The sequence below is a fragment of the Bufo gargarizans genome, chromosome 5 (assembly GCF_014858855.1).
Source record: "Bufo gargarizans isolate SCDJY-AF-19 chromosome 5, ASM1485885v1, whole genome shotgun sequence".
In the NCBI taxonomy this organism is placed as follows: domain Eukaryota; kingdom Metazoa; phylum Chordata; class Amphibia; order Anura; family Bufonidae; genus Bufo; species Bufo gargarizans.
Genome location: NC_058084.1, coordinates 199,606,443 through 199,631,519, shown reverse-complemented (window position 1 = coordinate 199,631,519; position 25,077 = coordinate 199,606,443). Strand labels below are relative to the sequence as shown.

The 25,077-nt window shown below is 41.6% G+C and overlaps 1 protein-coding gene across 7 annotated transcripts in view; it reads right to left on the bottom strand.

The window, feature by feature from the left end:
• LOC122937794 (growth factor receptor-bound protein 10-like) overlaps positions 1-25,077 on the bottom strand; it is a 341,748-nt gene that overhangs the window by 95,842 nt on the left and 220,829 nt on the right. For all 7 annotated transcript variants that reach the window (XM_044292839.1, XM_044292838.1, XM_044292837.1 and 4 more), the window contains one exon: positions 10,489-10,645. In XM_044292839.1, coding sequence (XP_044148774.1) covers positions 10,489-10,645 — 157 coding nt within the window. The remainder of the gene's footprint in view (positions 1-10,488; positions 10,646-25,077) is intronic.

Below are 25,077 nucleotides of genomic sequence, written 5' to 3'. Positions count from 1 at the left end.
GCAGGCTACTGTGAAGGTCAAAGTTAAGGGGGTGGGCTTCTGTGGAGGTCCCATTTTAAGCAGACATGGCACTGTGGGGGGGGGAGGGTCCAGTGTTAAGGGGCGGGGTACTGTAGATGTCACTGTTATGGTAGATACTGTTGATATCTTAACACACACAAACATTAAATGAAATAGATGAAATATACCCGTGCAAAGCCGGGTCCTTCAGCTAGTTACCACATAAAGCGACACGTCAGATTTACTAAATTTGGCCTGGTTCTTAAAGGTGTTGTCTCACTTCAGTAAGTGGCATTTATCATGTTGAAAAAGTTAATACAAGGCACTTACTGTATTATCCATATTGCCTCCTTTGTTGGCTGGATACATTTTTCCATCATATTATACACTGCTCATTTCCATGGTTAGGCTACATTCACTCGAACGTATTTTGCTATCCGCATCCGTACGTCTGATCTGTAGCCCCGCAAAAAAAAATTAAAAAATAGAACATGTCCTATTCTTCTCACTTTTGCGGACAAGGATAGGCATTGTTCAAACGGATCCGCAAAAAAAATAAAAATATAATGAATTAAATGGATACCATACGCACATCATTTTTTTGCAGATCCACAATTTGCAGACTGCAAAACACCCTCTAATCCACCAGTTGTGCTTGCACAATATAGGAAAAAGCACTAGCCTATGTGAGCTCCTATGGTTTTGGCCACAAGAGAGGCTGATGCTTTTTCCTATAGTGTGCAAGCACGACCACCACTGATGGATTGCGGGGTGGTCTGTAACCATGGAAACGAGCAGTGTGCAATGTGAAAAATGTATTCAGCCAGTAAAGGAAGCAATATAGACCATCACAATAAATTAGTAAGTGCCTTGTTTTATTAAGACATGAATACCGAAATCATTCCCCGAAGTCTTGTGCGACTTTGGGAGAAACAGTTTGCCTCCACAGATGTACAGTAATACATTTTAATGCCGTACAGAGACTCCAGTCTATGATCTGAAGCTCGATTTGCACAAGCCTATTATACTTTTTTTTTTTTAAGTGATCAAAAACCCAGACACACTTCAAATTGGTATCACTGAAAAGGTAAAGATTGACCTGCAAAAGATATGAGCCCTCACACAGCCCCGTTCACATAACTACAAAAAAGTTATAGGGGTCAGAATATGGTGATAATTTGTTTTTCCTCAAAGGTTTTAATTTTTTCAGTTTTAAAACACTAGAAAAATTATACAACTGAAGTGTGGTATCGTAACCGTTTTGACCTGGAGAATGAAGTTAACCGGTCAATTTTACCGCATAGTGCACGATGTAAAAAAAAAAAAAATAACCTGTCAGAATTCCTTTTTTTCCCCAATTCTACTCCATTTGGAATTTTTTTCCGCTTTCCACTACATGATATACAACCGTAAATGGCACTAGGGTTGTTTCGGGTATCGCATTTTCAATACCCATTCGATACTTTTGTAAAGTATCGACCTCAATACCGGGATTTGACATTTTCCGATACTAGGATGTGCTACTGCGCAGTTTTGTATCACAGAGCATGCAGTGCGCCCCATGTTCCCTCAGCAGCACAGGGGAGAACGGGCCACTTTCTCCCTCCCTTTATGCAGCCGCTGCCACCAATGAGGAGAGAGAGGCAGAGGAGGGGACGGCACACTGCGCCACCAATGAAAGTTAACGTTTAATAAAAATACAGGCTGGGTGCAGAATCACATAGCAGTCACCCAGCCTCTATGAAAGGAAGCTGCGATCAGCGGCAGTTAACCCCGGGGGTTGACTGCTGCTGATCGCAGCTTCCCGTCAGAGGCTGGGCGATAGCTGGGATTCTACTGCCCGCACCCAGCTTCCTGTATTAAATGTTAATCATCATTGGTGTTGCAGCGCACCCCACCTCAACCTCCCCCAGTATTAAAATCATTGGTGGCAGTAGCCACAGGGTCCCCTCATCCTTATTGGTGGCAGTGCTGATCGGAGCCCCAGCTGTGTAATCCTGGGGCTCCGATCAGTTACCATGGCAGCCAGGACACTACTGAAGCCCTGGCTGCCATAGTACTCTGCCTGCTGCTGTGTGCACAAAGCACAGGGAAGCAGGGAGAGTGTAAAGTCCTATATAGAGCTCTATTAGGGCGAATAGGACAAGGGATAAAAAGATCACAGGTTCTAGCCCCTAAGGTGGGAAATGGTTATTAAATAAACAGTGAAAAAAAAAAAAAAAAAAACACACCAAAATATTAAGTATACATCACTCCCTTTCCCAATTTTACATATAAAGTATATAGACAATTAACATTACATATTGCCACGTCCAAAAAGTCCAAACTATTAAAATATTTTAAAAAAATCTCCTATGCAGTGAACGCCGCAACAGAAGAAAAAATTTAAAACAAAAACTGCATGATTCGCCTTTTTTGTCGCCTTGTCCGCCCCCAAAAAATCGGATAGGAGTGTTCAATTATAGGCCGGACGTTCCATAAAATGTGCAACGCATGCAGCTTTTTGGAGTTTTTATTTTTTTGCGTGGTATCGAATGGTATTAGTATCGCAATCGAATCAAAATTTGTGAATGGAAAAATAAAGTTAGGACTGTGGGGAGTGAAAAACAAAAATGCAAAAAAGGAAAATTTCAGGGTCCTCTAAGGGTTAATGACCAGGAGTATTCCTTTTTAAAATTATGCGCAGCACCCAGCAGGGCGCCTGGTTATCATAGACCAGAAAATGTCGTCAGTCTATGATAAATCTGCCCGTTTATTTTAGTACCCCCTCCTTGTTTTTCTGTCTTTGACTGTTCTTAAGACGGCAGATTATGCTGTCTGAAAACTGCAGTAAACTATTTAAAAAGGGGAGAAAAGAAAAAAAGGAAAAAAGAATCCTTATATTTATTAGTTTGTCAAAATTCTTTTGTGCCTGTGAACATGGAGAAACTAATTAAATAATGGATATAATGCCTACGCATTGTAAAGGGTGAAATCTGACATAAAAATCCAAAGCATAAATTAACATGCCACAAAATAAAATTTGCACCACAGATCAATTTGTGCTACAGATTTTTCCTACAGCATGTGAAAAAAGATTTAATTTACATACTGCACTTAACGTAGCGATCAACTGGCTAAAACTACCACAACCCTGGACTCCCTCAGGGACCATTACAATTTGAAAAACAATAACCAGAGTTTTAGGAGAAGATTTATCCTAGACCAGTGTTTTAAATTGGCCCACGATTTCCTCTGCTACCAGAAGATGACACCAATTTCCTCCAAGGCGCAGGCCTTCTCATAAGTTAGGCGCATCCTCCGGCAGTCTATGTGCCTAAACTGAAATCTACAGCAAACAACCATAGAATATTTCCCCTTCAATGTATCAACAACCCAATAGCAAAATTACTGGAATCAATACTTAAAAATATATGGATATGAAAATTTTCATAAACTAACTCCACCACTGGATATACTTTCAAATAATCATAATTTTTATTAAATATTTCAAAAGTTACAAAAATCTGGCTTCACATAAGAACATTTAAAATTTAATAGGCTTTAGGTGTGTGGCAATTTCAGTTCACCCATATAAAGTGCAAGTACAAGGATATCAGCAGCCCTGAGCCCTTCCTTTTCACCCAGCCTCCTTGTCAAGAAAGTAGCAAAGGTGGTGTAGAAATCCTAGTTACGACAAATCTTTGTTGCAGTGAGGTTTAAAATGTTGCAGGTGTTTGTGACTTTTCTGCCAGAAAAGTGGCATGGAGGAATGACAAATGTCCCTCATGATGTCCATTTAATTCTAGAACTCTGTCAATCAAATGGAGAAAGCTAAAAAGCGGAAAACAACAAGAACAACAAAAAAAAAAAACTCAACATAAGTACATTGTAGGCATCAATTCTGAAACATTGATGCATAAAAGTATTAAAATATTACGTGTGAGACTCCTAATATGCAGCTTAGGCTTCGTTCACATCACCGTTCAGCCTTTCCGTTCTCCTGCTCAGTTTAGGGGCAGGAGAACGGAAAGGACGGATAAGCACATAACTGAGCCAAACTATGTGCTTTTCCGTCCTCCTGCCCCTAAACTGAGCAGGAGAACTGAAAGGCTGAATGGTGATGTGAACGAAGCCTTACTAGTTAAGATTTGCAATGTTAGTAGGATTGCATTTTTAAGATGCTGAATACCTTTAGGTATAATGTCATGTTTCAAAAAGTGGAAGTCTTCTACATTCAAGAGAGTAAAAATAAAGGGAGTCAATCAGACTGGTGTAAAGTAGAACTGGCTTAGTAGCCCATAGCAACCAATAACATTCCACCTTTTATTTTGGACAGCTCGTTTGGAGAATGAAAGTAGGAATATGGTTGCTATGGGCAACTAAGCCAGTTATACTTTACACCAGTTTGATAAATGACCCCCAAAATGTTTTTTTTCTGGATATCAATGAGGTCTATAACATAACAGCAAAAGATGTGCAGTAGACTGAGACCCCTTATTTTGACATTCTTTTGAGGTGAAGCTGGAGAGCTGAAAGACCTTTTAAAGTGAATTACACAGTCATTTTGGAGCATAATCAATAGTTTATGATGCATTACTTTCTGGGAATTCAGTTACAATAGATATTATATTGGGTTGCCAACTCATTTTAATTGGTATTATGAAGCGACCAAGTCTTAAAGGGGTATTCACATCACAATGATCACCGTTTAATCTGTTAATGATGTGCCAGTGATTTGTTTTATTTTTATATATTGTATTGGCAAATTCCCACCCTTCTTGATAAAATTATTTTCCTCCTACCTCATTGTTGTCATATGGTAACCCATAGATACGGCCACCGCACGCCTCCCAAATTCATGGGCCACGCTTGCGCAGAAGACACTATTTTCACCCACTCGGCCGCTCATTGCAGTCCTGAAGGCGCACGCTGCCACGCATGCCAAGGCTTACTTCTTCAGTGCCGCATCTCATACAGAGCCATGCATGCTCTGTATGCAGCGCGGCTCTGTATGAGATGCGGCACTGAAGAAATAAGTTCTGCACATACGCGGTAGTGTGATCTCTCAGGAGTGCAAAGAGAGGCCGGCTGGGTGAAAAAAAATATATATGTCTTCTGCGCAAGCGTGGCCCAGGGATTTAGGGGAGAAGCAGTGGCCATAGGAGACACATGAACGAGGAGGCAAGGAGTGTGATGTCAGAAAGAGACGTGGCAGGGCTTCACTCAAGAATAGGACAAGTTTAATTTTTTTGAGGAAACTGAACCACGGGTGCAGAAGTGCGGATCCATAAATGCGGACAGCACATTCCGGCGCAATTGCGGACAAGAATAGGACATGTTCTATTATTTTTTTTAAAAAAATTTCAGGAACTGAATTGCGGACCCGGAAGTGCAGATACGCAATTCCGGATCTGGGCAGCACATCGCGCAGCCCCATAGAAATGAACAGGTCCGCAATTCCGTTCCACAAAATGCGGAACAGAATTGTGCACGTGTGAATGGACTCTTAGTGTAGCTAAAAAAAAATAGAAAATGAAAAAACAGAAGTGACTAATTTACTGGTTTGGTGCTTGAAATACTACACTAGAAGTCACAAAAAACTAAACGTTTAATCACAGAAGCTAATGTCTAAAACATCTTAATAGCATGCCTAAAACCAAATGTCCAATGACAGCTGGTGTCAGAGCAAATCAGAGGTGTGAAAGGGTCTTGCCCTGTACTTCTACTCAATATTCCCTGCCCGTTATAGTAAATGTGGCCGGAGCGGACTTCCAGCTGCACAGTGCACTAGCGGCAGCACGGATCCGTCAGGCTGTTCCCCCACTGGAGAAGGCTGCCGCTAGTGTGAAACTAGCCTAATGCGCCATTGACCGATATTGATCTAGGTTTATTACCACTGTGCAGTTTTGTTTTCTTTTATCCTTTGTGGTGGTTGGTACTGTACCAGGGACCACCTAGAGTGCATCAGTTTAGGTTCCTGATGTGGTATCCCTATTTTCAAGGCTATATTAATTTTTAGGCAGGGAATATTGAGTAAAAGTACAGGGCAAGACCTTTTCACGCCTCTGATTTTCTCTGACACCAGCATCATGTTAACGGCTGTCATTGGCCGGAGGTCCAGCCGCAGCAAGGCAAACATGCCAAGAGGCGGCCGCAATAAAACACGTCATGGTGTTTTATTCCGGCCACTTCTCAGTATGTTCGCCGTGCTGTGGCCGGACCTCTGGCCCGCCGGCATTATAGTGAATGGGACCGGAGTGGACTTCCGGCTACACTGTGCCCTAGCGGTAGCACGGGTCCAGCAGGCTGTTCCCCCACTGGAATAGTCTGCCGGAGAAGGCTGCCGCTAGTGTGAAAGTAGCTTTACTAGATAATGAGATGCTCAGACATAGAACATCACAAAGCAGAATTTGGTCCATTCTGCTTACATCAAAAATATAATATATATATCTATCTATCTATCTATCTATCTATCTATCTATATACACTGTGGGGGTTAGCTCACTAGTAGGGGGCACAGCAGTCAGAGACAGTGACACAATGGCACAGTTCACACAGGGGTTGCCTGTTTTCTTTATTTTCGTCCACAAACAAAATATAAGGCCTTTACATTCAGGCAAAGATACAAAATAAATTCCTGCTCGGCTGAGCACTAACTAAACATAAAATGACCCTTTCTATACGGGCGGCCTACTACCAGCCACACGACACAATTCAAAATAAACTCACAGTGTCCTTTTGTTGCTTTAGCAGACTTCATCAGCAATGGTGAAAGCCAGTCAGTTCAACCAGTCCCCACCCAGACATGCTCATAGTGCAAACCTTTATAGCCCAGAAACAAGCTGAGATCCATCACCTGGCTGAGAGCTCTATATGAAACCCGTTCTGGACAGGAAGGGAATGAGGAGCCCCACTACCAACCTGCATCCTCATTCCATTAAATCCAGGCCCGACAACACCATTTACCAAAGTCCTCAGCAAACTGTTTTGCTAAGGCAGACCAGCTTTTCCTGGATTTCTGATATCTCACCCAGTTTCCTAGTTGAGATATCCACCTCCTGTAGCATAGTACATGGTATATGAAAGAAACCTAGGGGAAATATAACGATTCGCTACTACTTTTCCAGTCACTCTCTCACAACACATACACACAAACTTTATGATATGGTCCCAATGCCTTTCATTATGGCATCTGCCATGTAGAAAAAAAAAGGAACCTGGCATTAGAGCTGCTACCCAATAATGGATTTGGAAAGATGGCATCTCTTCCATATATCTATTAACCGCGTACAAATGACATGTTTGTGTAGCTGATAAAGGAACTAGTTCAGTCCCAAAACATGCAGTTTGTAAACGGTTAATAAATATATTGAAGAGCTGTCCGTTTTCTGAATCTATTATTGGGTAACAGCGCCAATTCTAGGTTCATTTTTTCTCCATTTATCTGCATCGCTCTCCAGACATCATTCTAGCAGATCCACCAGGATGCAGCCACCCCTCCAGCAATTTCTCAAGGTTTTTTGGGCTGTTGTGAGCGGGACTAGTATCCACCTCACCCTCTACTGTTACCAAACGATATTGCCCTACGTGCACGGTTTGTGGTTTTCTAATAGACTGAGTTTAGATCATCAGGGGACACCAAAAGCAAACATTTGTTCAAGTAAACACCTGTCGCAGACTCCGGATCAGTGATTACAACCCCATATTCCTACTATGTGCACACAAACTGGCCATGAAAAGCGCAGAGAAGACTTCTCCTGGAGTCCTATCCATTATCTGTACATGCACAGGAGTCCTCTCAATACATTCATGGCTGGTTTGTGAGTTTACAGCAGGGAAATGGGGGTGAGTATCAACATGCAAATTAATAATCTGTAGTCAGTGGCAGATGTTCTGTATATGTATTATTGTACTTTTCATGGCCTGCCACAGGCGACATTCCTTTTACGTTACACAACGATTAACTGAACAATACAGTAATAAATCACAGTGATAAAAATGATACCCTAATCGATTACATCTGGTTAGATGGACGCGTAGTGTGAGCTGATCAAGAAGCTACTGACCAGTTGGGAGTACCACAGCAAGTATCTTTAGGCCTCTGATGTGATGTAAATGACTGAACTATAGCAGATGCCATACAGAAATGTATTTGGATTTTAGGCTGTATATTTAAGGTCTGTTTTAGCCTTTAGGTGTGTTGGTGGATACTGTATCGGAATTCACCCAGGGTGTACCAGGTTAGTTTCCTGTTACGGAATCTCTGTCGTCAGGACAAATAATCAGGTTTAGGATGGAAAGATCTAGGGAAAGTACATGGCAAGAACCTTTTCCCCTCTGCTGTCAACTTCTGATCAAGCTAATGATTTAGTTGTATACAGCAGTTTCCATGTGATTAAATGATGCATGATCAACCAATCTTGTCCCCCAAAGTTCGTTACGCAAAAAACAAGCATTTAGACAGCTCTGTAGACCGAAATATATATATATATATATATATATATATATATATATATATATAAAAAAGTTATGGCTGTCAGAATATAGCGATGCAAAGAAAATTTAGATTTTTCTAAAGGTTTACATTTTTTTAAACTTGGAAAAAAAATAAAAAAAAATAAAAATGAAAGTTCAACTTTGGTATCGCCGCATTAGTATGGAGCTGCAGAATAAGGAAGTCAGGTCATTTTTAGCATGTAGTGAACGCTGTGATGTCAAAACCTTGGAGGAATTTTGTATTTATTTTTTTCCTTTCAATTTTGCCACACAAATAATTTTGTGATATGGTAAATTAAATGGTGTCATTAAAAAATTTATGGATCTTGTCCCGCCAAAAATATGCCCTCATATGAACGGAAAAATAAAAAAGTTATGGCTATCGGAACACTGGGAGGAAAAATGTTAAAATGAAAATAGGTCCAGTCTTTAAAGGGTTAAGATACATAAATTGTATTATGGTTATTGGAAGAAGATAAGTCGAATAAGTCGAAGTAGAATATATTTATAATAAGCCTATATTGAGTGCTGCATTTTCTCAAAAAAGTTAAATTCAATTACCTAAAAGATTCTTTGATTATTTTTATAAATTAACCTTTACGTAAACCACAGGTAATTAATATGTTACACAAAATTGTTGCTGTAATTTGCAAAACTGAAATAATCAGCCATGTGAGATGATTATATAACACAACGACACTGCTGTACTTCTAGCAAGCTCTTCTAGATTTCCTCAATTCCTCTGGCTTTGATATTATAGCATTTAAAGCTCACTAATTAGATTTAACTTTCTTTAACCCATTTTACAACTGGCTCTAAATGTAAGCATTTTAATATTGTGCAATTTAACATAGTAACAAGTCAATTTGCATTCTTTGCTTCCAGCTTGTATGGATGCTTCTATTCCATAAGAATAAATAGTCATTCAAAAGAAACACAAATTTAGTGTACCACAGGTAATCTGATGCACACTTATGGATCATGTGAGCCATGTGGTTATCAAAATGTTCATATTCATTATGAATAGAATTAAAGAATGGAAACACAGGATATTGGCCTAGTGTATGGTGCAACATGTTAATGTTAAGTAAATCTATCAGCAGATTTGTACCTATGAAACTGGCTGACCTGTTAGGCTACTTTCACATCTGCGCTTTTCCTTACTACTATTGAAATCAGTCATAGGATCTAAATAGTGGGGAAAAACGCTTCTGTTTCGTCTCCATTCATAGTCAATGGGGACAAAACTGAATGACACTGAATTTACCAGAATGCATTCCATTCCGTTTGGTTGCGTCCTCATCGTGGGCAGAATAATGCTACAAGCAGTGTTTTTCTGTCCGCAATGTGGTGCGCAGCAAGACAGATCCATCCTAACACACAATGTAAGTCAATGGGGACTGATCAGTTTTCTCTGACCCAATAAAAAAACGGATCCGTCCCCAGTTGACTTTCAATGGAGTTCATGACGGATCAGTCTTAGCCATGTTAAACATAATACAACCAGATCCGTTCATAACGGATAAAGGTGGTTGTATTATCAGAATGGAAGCGTTTTTTGCTGATCCCTGCCGAAGCCAGCAACGCTGGTGTGAAAGTAGCCTTACATGTGCACTTGGCAGCTGAAGGCATCTGTGTTGGTCCCATGTTCAAATGTGCCCGCATTGCTGAGAAAAAAATTAGATTTTAATATATGCAAACGAGCCTCTGCCCTCTGTGCCCTTTAGTTGACAGGGCCAGGCATTATGATAGCGGAGAGGTCATAGCAGAGAGGGCACAGCAGTTGCAGAGAGCAGAGCCTGTAGAAGTAACAGAAACGTGCCCGTTGCTCCTAGAGGCTCATTTGCATATACTAAAACTTCATTTTTCTCAGCAATGCGGGCACATATGAACATGGGACCAACACAGATGCCTTCAGCTGCCAAGTGCCCATGTAACAGGTCAGCCAGTTTAAAAAAATAAAAATAGCAACTGTGCAAGTTCCCATCGCCTTTCTTGACCATTTCCTACCTAATCCTAGGTGAGGGTGATGTTCCACCAGCGTCCAGCTGTTATCATCCACACAATGACTTTTGTAAATCAGCAACTGGCAGAAGTCCCTGGCTGTCATGTCTGCTAGAATCTCCACCATTTTGCATGTCCCATCTTCACTAAAGACTTTTACAACCTGTAACATAAAGGACACAATAGCTTTCAATTTTATCACAAGGTATTAAAAGTGCTTACATTTTGCCTTACTGATTTCACCATGCAACGAGTAAATATCACCTCTGCTGAAATGTTAGAATCCTGTGAGCTTCTATCTTTTGCTTTTTCAGTAAGCAGACACATTGTCACCCATGATACCTGCTTCTTAGGCTCGGTTCACATCAAAATTGTGCCCTACATTTAAAGGGGTTGTCAGAGTTATGAAAAAAGATATATAGCACTGTAAATCTGATGGTCAGAAATATAAGCCAAGCTAGTTTTAGGCAAAAAATTATATATTTATATATATATTTTTTATTTCCTCATTTCTCTGGTTCTCTTTTGGTCTTTGTTTACCTGTAATAATCTCTGAAGCTTTCCTGCTCTGCAGAGGGAGTGAATTAAAGTTCTGCCATGAGTGACATGTCTGACTGCTGGGATACTCAGCAGCATGTTGTATGTGTAGGAGTACAAGTCCCAGAATGACACTGTTCATACACACAGGATCTCCCCCCTACCTCTTCTTTTGTATGCTCTGCAGAACTCCCCTAGTCTGTCAGCTCTGTGTCTGCAGGATGAGGATCCTGAGTCTCTTCACTGCCTGCAGCTGCTCAGGAAAGCCTCCAGCACCAAGTCTGTGCTGCCGATTGTAGAAGGGGTTAAACTTTCCTGAAGAATCCAGTGGGAGGGAGACACAGGGCAGAGAGCAGCAGCTCAGCCAGTGCACGGGGTGGCGTGGCCAGCACAGTGACGTCAGGGGCACAGACAAACCTGCTCCCTCAGGCTTGTGCACGAATCATCAAAGCAGGGAGAAGCTGACATTACAGGTCATGTTACCCTCAGGAGCCACTGCAGATGAAGTGAACCCCCTCACATTGATGCATAGACACTAATTATATAATCTCCTCAATACATCCTGAAAACATGACTGGCAGTGGGGCCCTGAGGACTGGAGGCGAGGACCACTGTGTTCGAGGGAAAAAAAAGATGCAAGAGCCAGCAGCATTTATACGAGAGCTGCCTTCTATTCATTGTTTACCAGCTCACCGTCTAAACCACAGCAGAGTGCAGTTGGTAATCCCATTCTCTTTAATGGAATGGCCCTTGAACAGGAATGAGCTGTCCCATTGAAGTGAATGGGATTGCTGAGATTTTATTAAACACTGCTCACCGCTGCAGTTGTGACGGCAAGCAAACAACCTGATCTTGATTATCTACCCTAAGGCCTCATTCACACGGATTGGCTCTGGATGCGTTCAGTGAAACTCGCACCAATTTGCAAACAAGTTTAGTCAGTTTTGTCTGCTATTGCGTTCAGTTGCTTATTTTTTCCACGCGGGTGCAATGCATTTTGATGCGTTTTTCATGTGATAAAAAACTGAAGGTTTACAAACCTCTCTTAGCATTGCATCCGCACTTGCTTGCAGATGCAATGCGTTTTTCACTGAAGCCCCATTTACTTCTATGGGGCCAGGGCTGCATGAAAAACGTATAATATAGAACTTGCTGTGTTTTTTCACGCAACGCAGAACTGATGCGTGAAAAGAATGGGTCAGGAGTGAATGGGTCAGGAGTCACTGCGGGTGCCGCGCGTTCACGTCACTCACTGCACCCGCACAGAAAACTTGCACGTGTGAAAGGGGCCTAAGGGTAGGTTATCAATACAGGAAAGTAGACAACCCCTTTAATGTATACTTTTTTTTCAATGCAACTCTGTGGTGACTGATGCCACTGTATGTTTTCTTTTTTAGCCGATAGATTGATGTATATGCAAGACAAACATGATGCAAACCCAGTCTTAAAGGGTTTCTGTCACCAGATTTAACCCTATTAAGCTAACCGACATTAGCACATCGCTAATGTCAGCTAAACCTAACTAGCCTATTCCTACTTTTATCTATGCCCCAGTTACGGCAGAAATCAAACATTTATAATATGCTAATTAGCCTCTAGGAGGGGTGGGGGCGTTGTTCCTGCTCCTAGAGGCTCCGTTCTCCCACCTTTGTCAACTCCCTCCAAGTCCTGATTGACAGGGCCAGGCAGTGCTTGGATACTGAAAGGCGCGAGATTTCACCAGAGCACAGGGCTGGCAGACAGATCCGAGCACTGCCTGGCCCGGTCAATCAGGACTTAGAGGGAGGCGACAAAGGTGGGAGAACGGAGCCTCTAGGAGCAGGAACAACGCCGCTAATGTCGCTAATCGCTAATGTCAGCTAGCTTAATAGGATTAAATCTGGTGACAGAAACCCTTTAAATAAGTGTCTTTAGAGAATATAAAAAAAAATAAAAAATATTTAATCCCCCCCCTCCTCTCTGTATCCATCCTCCTCTCTCCCTCTCTCTGTATCCATCCTCCTCTCTCCCTCTCTCTGTATCCATCCTCCTCTCTCTATCTCTCTCTGTATCCATCCTCCTCTCTCTCTCTCTATCTCTCTCTGTATCCATCCTCCTCTCTCTCTCTCTATCTCTCTCTGTATCCATCCTCCTCTCTCTCTCTATCTCTCTCTGTATCCATCCTCCTCTCTCTCTCTCTGTATCCATCCTCCTCCCTCTCTCTCTATCTCTCTCTGTATCCATCCTCCTCCCTCTCTCTCTATCTCTCTCTGTATCCATCCTCCTCTCTCTCTCTCTCTGTATCCATCCTCCTCCCTCTCTCTCTCTGTATCCATCCTCCTCCCTCTCTCTCTCTGTATCCATCCTCCTCCCTCTCTCTCTCTGTATCCATCCTCCTCCCTCTCTCTCTGTATCCATCCTCCTCCCTCTCTCTCTGTATCCATCCTCCTCCCTCTCTCTCTGTATCCATCCTCCTCCCTCTCTCTATGTATCCATCCTCCTCCCTCTCTCTCTGTATCCATCCTCCTCCCTCTCTCTCTGTATCCATCCTCCTCCCTCTCTCTCTGTATCCATCCTCCTCCCTCTCTCTCTGTATCCATCCTCCTCCCTCTCTCTCTGTATCCATCCTCCTCCCTCTCTCTCTCTCTCTCTATCCATCCTCCTCCCTCTCTCTCTCTCTATCCATCCTCCTCCCTCTCTCTCTCTCTATCCATCCTCCTCCCTCTCTCTCTCTCTATCCATCCTCCTCCCTCTCCCTCTCTCTATCCATCCTCCTCCCTCTCTCTCTATCCATCCTCCTCCCTCTCTCTCTATCCATCCTCCTCCCTCTCTCTCTATCCATCCTCCTCCCTCTCTCTATCCATCCTCCTCCCTCTCTCTATCCATCCTCCTCCCTCTCTCTATCCATCCTCCTCCCTCTCTCTATCCATCCTCCTCCCTCTCTCTATCCATCCTCCTCCCTCTCTGTATACATCTCTCCCTCTGTACCCATTAGTCTTGTTCTGTAAATTCTATATCCAATAAAAGCCGTTATTCTAGAGTACTAGATGCAATCATATCACCTAAATAAAACTAAAAATGTAAAAATGTGTTTGAAAGTAACAAAGAAGATGCATATTTTATAAAAAGTTCTACATTTCCCCTTTAACATTTATACAAGTGTACAACCTACATGCATAATTGACCCACAAACCTGAATAAAAAAAATGCCTCGTCACTATCATTAATGTAGGATATAGCCATCAGGGTTAGGATATGGAACATGTGCATGCACACATACATTTAAAAATGCATTTTTTTGTAATACAGAAACAAGGACATTTTATTTAGATGGGTTGATAATTAAGATGAAGACACTGTCACAAACATTTACAGGTGAACATACAAGTGCATAAACCGTATACTGAAGCAGCCATTTGGCAAAACAAACTAATGACAACACCAGTAGAAAATGAATTTAATATGAAGATTCTTACCTCTACTGCATGTAAAAGGCAGCAGTCAGGAGAACAAGATGGCATGTTTAATTCTAGATTGCCTCTTGAAATAGTTTTTTTTTCCTTTCTGCCTTCCAAGCCCCTCTTGCAGACTAAAAGCTGCTTACTCAGGGAATACACAGTATCAACGGATTACTGTACTGTACCTGTCACGTAGCCAGTCTTACATGGCACTGTTCCTGGGAAAAAGGCAGGCAACTCTTCCAGAGCTCCTCTCAAAGGGTTACACAGTCAATCTTTTAGGTAGTGAATCAAACCACATTTTGCAGACCAATCGTGGTTCTCCACTGACTGATGTAATCATTTCCCACACACTCTTGCAGACTTCCAATTTTTTTTGGAAGCGTTTATATGAAAAAACAAAACAAAAAACACTACCCTAGAGGGAAAAAAAACTGTTTTACGACCACCCACATATGTTAATATCCAAACCCCCAAGATAATAACAAAAAAGTTCAAAGTAAAAAAAAAAAGAAGAAAAGGAAATAAGGAGGCGGAGGAAGATTCTATGCCAAAAGCATGCGTGTACTCTGAATCCTCACTGCTGTGCCAAACGGCTCACACAATAGCCCTGCCTGGAAGCAGCTGATGTCATCCACATGCAACTTAAGCATCTAAACTTCTGCTCTGCTTTATAACTCTTTACTTCCCTTTCTTATCAGGTTCTCAAGATGCTGATTCACTGACTACAGTTACACCGGGATTCACCCTAAACACAAGGATGGCAAAAGCACTGCAGCTCCACACCTAAAGAGAAAGCAGGCACCTTCATTTTGGTTCATTAACCACTTATGAAACAGATTCCTGGAGGACTTCTCTAGGGACATTGTATATGAATGTGACTAGACTAGAAGGATTAGAGAAGTAATTCTGAAATTAATATTTTACAAAATCAAACCATCCTGCACAGCAGTGGGTGTACAGCTAGCTATAGAAGGACCCCATGAGCTGGCCATGTACATAACATACACTGATGGGCAGGACGTGCCAGTAACCACTTGCTGCCCTGTGACAAATTAGTAAGGCCTTAGGTTGCCTAGCCATTTTTTGGTTAAAAATGTGGTTCCTGCCTCGAATACCTGTGGTGAAAATAAATACTTGCCTGCTCCCAAGCTCTGTACTCCCAGTCCTAGTCTGCTGTTTTCATGGCTAGTAGTACCGCAAGTTAAAACAGGTATACTAGTGTAAAATGGCCTTTTACAGGTTAAAATTAAATAAGATACATTACCTCATCTACCTGCATGCGCAGAGGCAGTCGCTCCTCTCGATTTTGAAGGACAAACACTAGGAGCACAGGTCCTCTGCGTGTGCAAGTGGATAAGATGATTAAATTAGTTTTTCTTTCAGCACTCTAAGGGACATTATGCATACGGCCGGGGTTGGGATTTAAATAAAAAAGCCAATGAAAATGATCCATTTAAATGAAAAACTGACAGTTTGTTTTCCATGGGCATTTTTTTTTTTTTTCACAGTTCTGTGAACGTAGCTGAACAAGGCAAATTAATTGTAATGAACAGATCATTCCTGATAACTGCCTATGGCTAAAAGGGAACCTGTCACGAACATTGCATCTCATCTGCATGAGGAGATAAGAAAATTAAGTACAGTTTGCAGAAAAAGCTTAAGTACAACTTGTAATCTATTGAAACCCATGTACATTATGGGCAGTTCTGTCAGTGATCGACAGCTAGCACTATGCAAACTTAAGCTCCATTCACACAACCGTATTTTTGGTCCGCATCCAACCTGCATTTTTGTGGATTGGATGCAGATCCATTCATTGAAAAAAGGGCAGCACATCATGTCCATTCCGCAATACTGCAAAAAGTTATAACATGTTCTATTTTAGTCCGTTTGGCCAACAATAATAAGCATTATCAAAGAACAGCAAGGATGAACACTTCAAATATAAATGGAGTGCCAGCCACGGTAATAGACCATGAAATGAATAACTAAAAGAAAATAAGTATTGCATTCACTGGTAATCCGGTTTCCTGGAAGTCTCCATGACCGCACATCCTGAGACTGACTTCCTCCTATAGGACAGGAAAAAAAACCTGAGGTTTAAATTCCCTCCCCTTCCCTCCACCACCAGTATTTTTAACAGAAATAAGGATAAAGGATTAAATTAAAAACAAAAAAATAAATCAATATGGTGGGAAAATAGGTTATGGAAACTTCCAGTAAACCAAATTACTAGGGAATAATACTAATTTAGGTCCTGAATCTTCTGACGTAGGAACGAGCTTTGGAGATTAGAGTCTAGCAGAATGCCCAGAAAAAAATTCTGACTTTCTAGAAAGAGATTGGGCCTCTCCCAGTTCATTATCCTTTCTAAATATTGAAAGTGGGATAAAATGGTCTGCAAGCGATTCTGGAGAAGATCTCTGTTGTCCGCTACTATCAATAAGTCGTCCACATTTGGGATTACTAGTATTCCTTTCTGTCTGAGGCTTACTACTACTTCCACCCTAACCTTGGTGAAGATCCTGGGTACTGAAGAGATTCCAAACGGCAGACGTGTGGATATTATGAGTGTGGCCCTGTATCAGAACTGCAAACCTGAGAATACGCCTTGACTGGAGATGGATTGGAATGTGATAATAGGCACTCTTTAGATCTAAGGTGGCCATTACCGCTCCTTTCTGGATCAATTTGACTACCGAATTTACAGTCTCCATTTTGAATCTTTGATGGGAGATTAATTTGTTTAGCGGTTTTTAGATTTAATATAGTCCTGAACTTGCCATTCTGCTTTTTGATTATAAAGAGACCCATGCCTTCCTTCATCTGAGGTCAGGCAGGATTGCTGATAAGGGGCAAGAACAGTTTCTGTAAATTTGAGGGGGAATAGACTGTAGTTCTATTCGATACCCTTCTCTTAAGTCGTTTATTCAGGGGTTTGTAATGGTGTCTATACGGGTCCATTCACACGTCCGTAAATGTTTTGCAGTTCCGCATTTTGCGGACCGAATATCACTGGCACTTAATAGAAAATGCCTATTCTTAGGACATGTTCTAATTTTTTTGGGGGGGGGGGGGGGGGGAACAGAATTGCAGACCTGGAAGTGCGGATCTGCAATTCCGGATCCGGGCAGCACATCGTGCGGCCCCATAGAAATGAATGGGTCCGCAATTCCATTCCGCAAACTACGGAACAGAATTGCGGACGTGTGAATGGTTCCTAAAGGAACCAAGTCTCCATCTCAGGGAGGCCTAGCTCTTGTTTGTTGTTAAAAAGGAAATTGCTCCCTTTTCCAACTTTGCACAGTCAATCTCCCTGTCTTTCCTTTAGCCACAAAAAAAAAAAAAAATTGCCCTTAGCACGAGATTTGATCCTTAGGAAAACCTTTTTTCCGATCTGTGGCGTTCTCTAAAATTTAATCAAGGTAAGGGCCAAATACATAATGACCATGAAAGGGAAGAGATGTCAATTTGTTCTTAGGCGCCATATAACCTGACCAGGCTTTTAAACAAAGTACTCTCCGAATAGTATTGGAGTACACAATCCTCAGTGCAAGCACCTGCATTTGAAATGGATTTTCAATGGGTCGCAGCATGTCGCAGTGTGACACCATAGACCATCATAATAAAAATTGTTGCGTGACATTGGTGTGACAAAATGTCACGCAACACATGTTACAGTGTAGTTGTGCCCTATGTGTCGCGCAACACATGTCGCCGTGTAGACCTAGCCTAAGAGTGGAAGGTTTCCTAAAATTTGGTCCCTGGGGTTTTTATTTATCCGACTAAGCTCTAACTGCTCCATCCATACGTTTAGTGTGCGGGCTATGGATGCCACAGCAACGACTGGTTTTAATAATGCAGCTGTAGCTTCCCATGTTCGTTTTGCACTTAGCTACTTTTGCGTCAACGCAAGGAATTGATTCCCAATCATTAAAGTCCTCCTTGTCAAATGGGTAGCATCTTGATTCCACAGGGAATAAAGGAACCCTTTTCTGGTCTTTGCCACTCTGTTTTGATTCATTTTTTCACATTATCAGGGATCAGAAACACTGACATAGGTCTCTCGCCCAGCCCCCCAAAAATCTCTCCCTGTCCCAATTTAGTTTTTTGGGGATCTCCATTTGAAAAGTTGCTCTAATAGCCAGGAGGATGACTCCTTTTCTCCCTAAAACACAAGGGAGAAAAGGGTGAGCCACAACAGGGTAATACAGTACAAAGGTGGTTGGGGCCTGAGGTCAAGCTACTCACTGCTCCCTGGATAGTGGCAGGCTCTGGTGCTTGTGCACTGAGCTGGGTAAAAATCAGTGTCCGACACCACGTTCACACAGGTCCTACGCTCTATATACACATGGGCCTGCGACGCTGGATGTGGCGTCAGGATACCTAGCCACGCGCCAGCACCTCTCTGGTCCTTCCTTCCCTTGCAGCAGAGGAAAGGGGGGGAGAAATAAATAAAATAAAATTTAAACCTCTGTTTTTTTCCTGTCCTATCAGAGGAAGTCAGTCTCAGGAGGTGCCATCATGGAGACTGGAAAAACATAAAAGGCTGCACATCAGAGTAAAAACAATACAAATTTTATTAAACAGCACACAGAGGAGTTAAAAATATTGTATGCAATAAAGACCTTGCGCAAGACAAAAAATAAATCCAATGCACATAAATGTGTACACCTAGTCCTAAATGCGGACAGTTGTGTGCTGCCAGAGGAATCCTAATGCATTGCATATACATGTTGCAAGAAAAAGTATGTGAACCCTTTGGAACGATATGGATTTCTGCACAAATTGGTCATAATATGTGATCTGATCTTCATCTAAGTCACAACAATAGACAATCACAGTCTGCTTAAATAACACACAAAGAATTAAATGTCACCATGTTTTTATTTAACACCCCCTGTAAACATTCACAGTGCAGGTGGAAAAAGTATGTGAACCCCCTAGACTAATGACATCTCCAAGAGCCAATTGGAGTAAGGTGTCAGCCAACTGGAGTCCAATCAATAAGATGAGATTGGAGGTGTTGGTTACAGCTGCCCTGCCCAATATAAAAACCACACACACACACACACACACACACACACACACCAGTTCTGGGTTTGCTTTTCAAATGCAGCATTGCCTGATGTGAATGATGCCCCACACAAGAGCTCTCAGAAGACCTACGATTAAGAATTGTTGACTTGCATAAAGCTGGAAAAGGTTATAAAAGTATCTCCAAAAGCCTTGCTGTTCATCAGTCCACAGTAAGACAAATTGTCTATAAATGGAGAAATTTCAGCACTGCTGCTATTCTCCCTAGGAGTGGCCGTCCTGTAAAGATGACGGCAAGAGCACAGCGCAGACTGCTCAATGAGGTGAAGAATCCTTCAGTGTCAGCTAAAGACTTACAAAAGTCTCTGGCATATGCTAACATCCCTGTTAGTGAATCTACGATACGTAGAACACTAAAGAATGGATTTCATGGGAGGATACCACAGAGGAAACCACTGCTGTCCAAAATAAATAAAAAAACATTGCTGCACGTCATGGGTCATTGTCCATCTGCACTGTGAAGCACCGTCCAATGAGTTCTGAAGCATTTGGCTGAATATGAGCAGATATTGCACAAAACGCTTCATAATTCATCCTGCTGCTTTGTCAGCAGTCACTTCATCAATAAATACAAGAGAACCAGTTCCATTTGCAGCCATACATGCCCACACCATGACACTACCACCACCATGCTTCACTGATGAGGTGGTATGTTTAGGATCACGAGCAGTTCCTTTCCTTCTCCATACTCTTCTCTTCCCATCACTCTGGTACAAGTTGATCTTGGTCTCATCTGTCCATAGGATGTTGTTCCAGAACTGTGAAGGCTTTTTTTAGATGTCGTTTGGCAAACTTTAATCTGGCCTTCCTGTTTTTGAGGCTCACCAATGGTTTACATCTTGTGGTGAACCCTCTGTATTCACTCTGGTGAAGTCTTCTCTTGATTGTTGACTTTGACACATATACACCTACCTCCTGGAGAGTGTTCTTTATCTGGCCAACTGTTGTGAAGGGTGTTTTCTTCACCAGGGAAAGCATTCTTCGGTCTTCAACCACAGTTTTCCGGGTCTTTTGGTGTTGCTGAGCTCACCGATTCGTTCCTTCTTTTTAAGGATGTTCTAAACAGTTGGGCCACGCCTAATGTTTTTACTATCTCTGATGTTTTTTTGCCTAATGATGGCTTGCTTCACTGATAGGGACAGCTCTTTGGATCTCATCTTGAGAGTTGGCAGCAACAGATTTCAAATGCAAATAGAACACTTGAAATAAACTCTGGACCTTTCATCTGCTTATTGAAATTGGAATAATGAGGGAATAACACACACCTGGCCATGGAACAGCTGAGAAGCCAATTGTCCTATTACTTTTGGTCCCTTAACAAGTGGGAGGCACATATGCAAACTGTTCTAATTCCTACACCGTTCACCTGATTTGGATGTAAATACCCTCAAATTAAAGCTGACCGTCTGCAGTTAAAGCACATCTTTTTTTTATTTATTTCAAACCCATCGTGGTGGTGTATAGAGCCAAAAAATTTTGAATTATGTTGATGTCCCAATATTTATGGACCTGACTGTCTGCCGCCCAGAAACTATGACTCTGGTGCCCACATCGGAAATACTTTCACCTGGTAAGTGGGCATTTACTTGGCAATTGGTGGCAACTTTACTTATGGCAGTTATTGTTACAAGCGTTTGTTCCTGAGAATTGTCCTAGATATAAGGGTTTTTTAGACAGGTTGTCTAGACCTGCACCACCTTTATCAGTGGCTCAGGCTGGAAATTTAGTGTATGGCTATTAACTTTATAGCCGCTATTTTGTCAAGTTTGATACAGACTTACCAGCCAGAATTATGGCGCATATTAGACCACATCCTTTTCTGCAAAGCCACTCCCTTTTCCTAGAAAGATACGACTAGTCAGACTAGGCACAGATAACTCCTATAAACCTATTTGTGCCAAAATCTAGGTGCATTCACAGTAGTAAATATGGCAACTGCATTCTTTCTTCTGTATAGTTCAAGCCATATTTTATCTATAAAATGGCTTAAAGTGATGACTACTACAAAGTTTGTCTTAACTTTGGAAAATATGGCTGACTACCAGGCAGCTCTAATTTAATATGGCTGGTATTTTGGGTCTGCCTATTCCAGGGAGCCTGAGGAGCAAAGAAAATGCATTTCTTGAAGTTACATAGCTGACAGTGTTTTATGTGTTCATCTATTTTTCATCTCCTAGTTCGGATTTCTGCAGGGCATGAATTAATAGCTTGACACTTTGAGACTGAGGCTTTGCCGCTGTGATAAACCAGGGAAAGTTTTGCTAAATACAGGAACAGAGAAAGTCTACTTTTGTAAAAGTTTGATACAGGGGGTCACTAACTTTTGCCATTCAAGCTGTTGCAAAGCTACAACTTCCAGCACCTGGAGTGCCAGGGTTGCTGACACCTATAGATGCTATAATAGGCCACACATACATTTCATTCTCCTTTCCTCTTAAGTTACATGCACACAGTGTATTGTGTAGATTCAACTTTGGGATACCCAGAGCTCAAGACAATCCTAGGAAAATCCGCCACTGAATTTATGCTCTGCATCAGCCTACTGTACACTGTCTGTGCATGGAAATCACACAGCATATCAAACTTTTCTGCACCATCAGTAACTGGTGGCATGTTGTGTACCTCCAGGAGACATGGTCGTTTATTCTGATCAGTGATTAAGCCACTTATGTTTTATCAGCTTCTTGGGGTGCCTGCACGCAGTATGGATTATAAAAGTTTTTTCCATGCAGATTCCTGTGCGGAAAAAGCGCAGCGCAATAAATACAGTACATTAGGCAAATCTCATGTACACTGCTTTTTTTCTGCCATGTGGATTTTGAAATCTGCAGCAACGCAATTGCTGTTCTTGGTACAGAAACGCACAGAAATCCACATGAAAGTGTGGCATTTCTGTTTTGAAATCTGCATGTGTGTGCAGGTACCCCTAGACTACGTTCACACAGTGGATTTAGACTTTGTATGCTGCGGACTCGCTCTCAGCTGTCACGGAACCTTCTCTGACAGAGGTTAGAAGATCAGATAGACTTTACTGCACGTGAGGTTAACTGACAGTCTCTTGATTCTTAGTGTTATAGTTTGGTAATGATCACACCTCTTGTTAGGTGCAGCCTGTGGTAATTACTGCATTCTCTACTTAGTTTGGCCTCACACTTCATACCATGCGGTTGATATTCTCTCCTTGGATTTGGAAGAGTTGGTGTGTGGATCTTCTGTGTTCCTGCTCATCCATTTTCTATAATAGAAGTTGTACTGCTCTTTGTATTTGGTTGTTCCCATGTGCTTGGAGTTACTAGGCCTCAGAGATACACTGGTTCAATCACCTGGGAAGGAACCAGTAGTCTCATTCCCTGCCACTACCTAGGGCATTTCAGGGCTCCTAGAGTCTAGTTTAAAGGGGTATGTATTTTCCTACCTTCAGGGTCTATACATACTGACAGGAGTCCAGGCCAGGTTTAGGGGGCTTCGTAGGGAGGTGAACTTTTCCCTCTCCCTAGCCTTGAGGCCTAGTTCTGTGTACCTCCCCTCCCCTGTATTTGTGACATTGGCACCATTGAATAGAGCTAAACCATATGCAGACAACCAGTGCAGCTTCTAGCGTCATCTGTTTGGACACTGCGCCAAAAATGCCCCTTCTTCGCACGGCCGCAGCTTTGAACTGCCAACTGCACGAACTGCAGTGCTGCCTCCCATTGAAAACTCATGTGAACATCCCCTACAATGTAACATTACATTTATCCAGAAAATATATTTTTTACTCAAAATGCATCTCTTGTTGCCTATATAGCACCAAACTGTTTAACATTGCTGTAAAGACATTGTCATCACTATAAATCTGTAAGCCCAATAGAGTGCACTATCTAATCTTCCCATCTAAGCGAAGGTATGTGTCCAAAAAGCTTGAGCACAATTTCAGCTCAACCTCTGCTGATTAGGTCCCAGAACTGTATTAAAGATTCCCTTGTTAAAAACAAAACAGAAATTTTAAAAGTAAGAACACATGCATACCAACTATGTAAGTGTGCACACAACAGTCTCCGTTTTACTGTCTGTACACTGTGGACCTACAAAATATGAATATTGGCTGTCTGCATACCTCACTTTTCTCAGCCCCCATTTTAGAGATGCCTGTTCTTGTCCACAAAACGGACACTAGGACATGTTCTGTGACTTGCAGCATGGCCGTACAGATGAAGACCGAAAACTCATATTTGGCAATCCCATTGAAACAAACTGGTTTGCATGCAATATGCAAAAAAATGCAAATCTAACTGAAGATACAGGGATTACGTATGAATAAAAAAAATAAAAAATATATAAAAATAAATAAATAGAGAAAATTCCAGAAGGACAAGTGAGAGAAGGTGTTTAGGACTACTCAACACAAATCCACCATTGGCAAATATCACACAAAAGTGTATATAGTGGGACAAATACGCTCAGTGTGTCAGAGGTATTTCCAGTCCTGAATGCTGCTCCTATGATATGGATTCACAGTATTATAATGATTTATAATGCTGTGTGTACCTGCCGGACTTTAACTGTAATGAATTGCACTCACATAATGCCTTCAGTACAGTTCATTACAGTTCAAGTTGGGCAGGAACACACAGCATTATAAATCATAATAATGCAGTGGGTCCATGTCAAAAGAGCAGCATTCAGGACTGGAAACATGTGTATTTATCACGCTGAATACACCTGTGTGAAAAAGGCCTTTGATAAAATTTTGTTGGCAAGCTGCATTTCTACCAGCTTCCTATAAACAGAGTAAAAATGGAAAGGACTATACAAAAACTAGGAAATTATAAATATTTAGAATCACATTTAGAATGTAGTTAAGTTGGGAGTTTAATATGAAAGATATTACGGTAAAGCTGCACTGTATGTATGTTTTGTTAGGTGAGGAAGACAACAAGCCACGCACTAATCAACAAGTTGTTGAAGATCAAATGTTTTGTCGAATAGTTACTTTTTGCAGCGTGTGAATTTAGCATCTGTATAGTATTTATGGTGTTCTCAATGGAGGAACCTCGGGCCAAGTGTTCTGTTGTGACAGTCTTGGACTGTGATCTCCAAGCACTGTGTGGGATGAAATTCTGGTGTTTCATAATAAGGATCAACGTTCATTAGATTGTCTAGTACTTGGGAGTGCTTTAACAGTCAGCAATTTTGCTTGAAAGTATTTGAGTCATTCTTTAAAGCTTGTCAGGATCTGTCATTTTTTTCTTCAGAGAACATTACAATTAAAACTTTTAAAAGTACTAAACATGCCAAATACTGTCAGCTGCATAAGCTTCATTTATTGTACTGTCATTGCTTACAACTTTGCCCTGCAGCTGAAGGGAAAATGTAATCACATTGGCACTCATACATGTTATACATGGCGACCAGAATAGGAGACTATTTTTGTAGCAGTTCTTCACTTTGGCCTGTACAGGTCATTCCATTGTTTAGATAAAGGGCATCCTCTGGATGAGATGCACCATTTTAATGGCCCTCTGGCAGCTCCACTGAGATA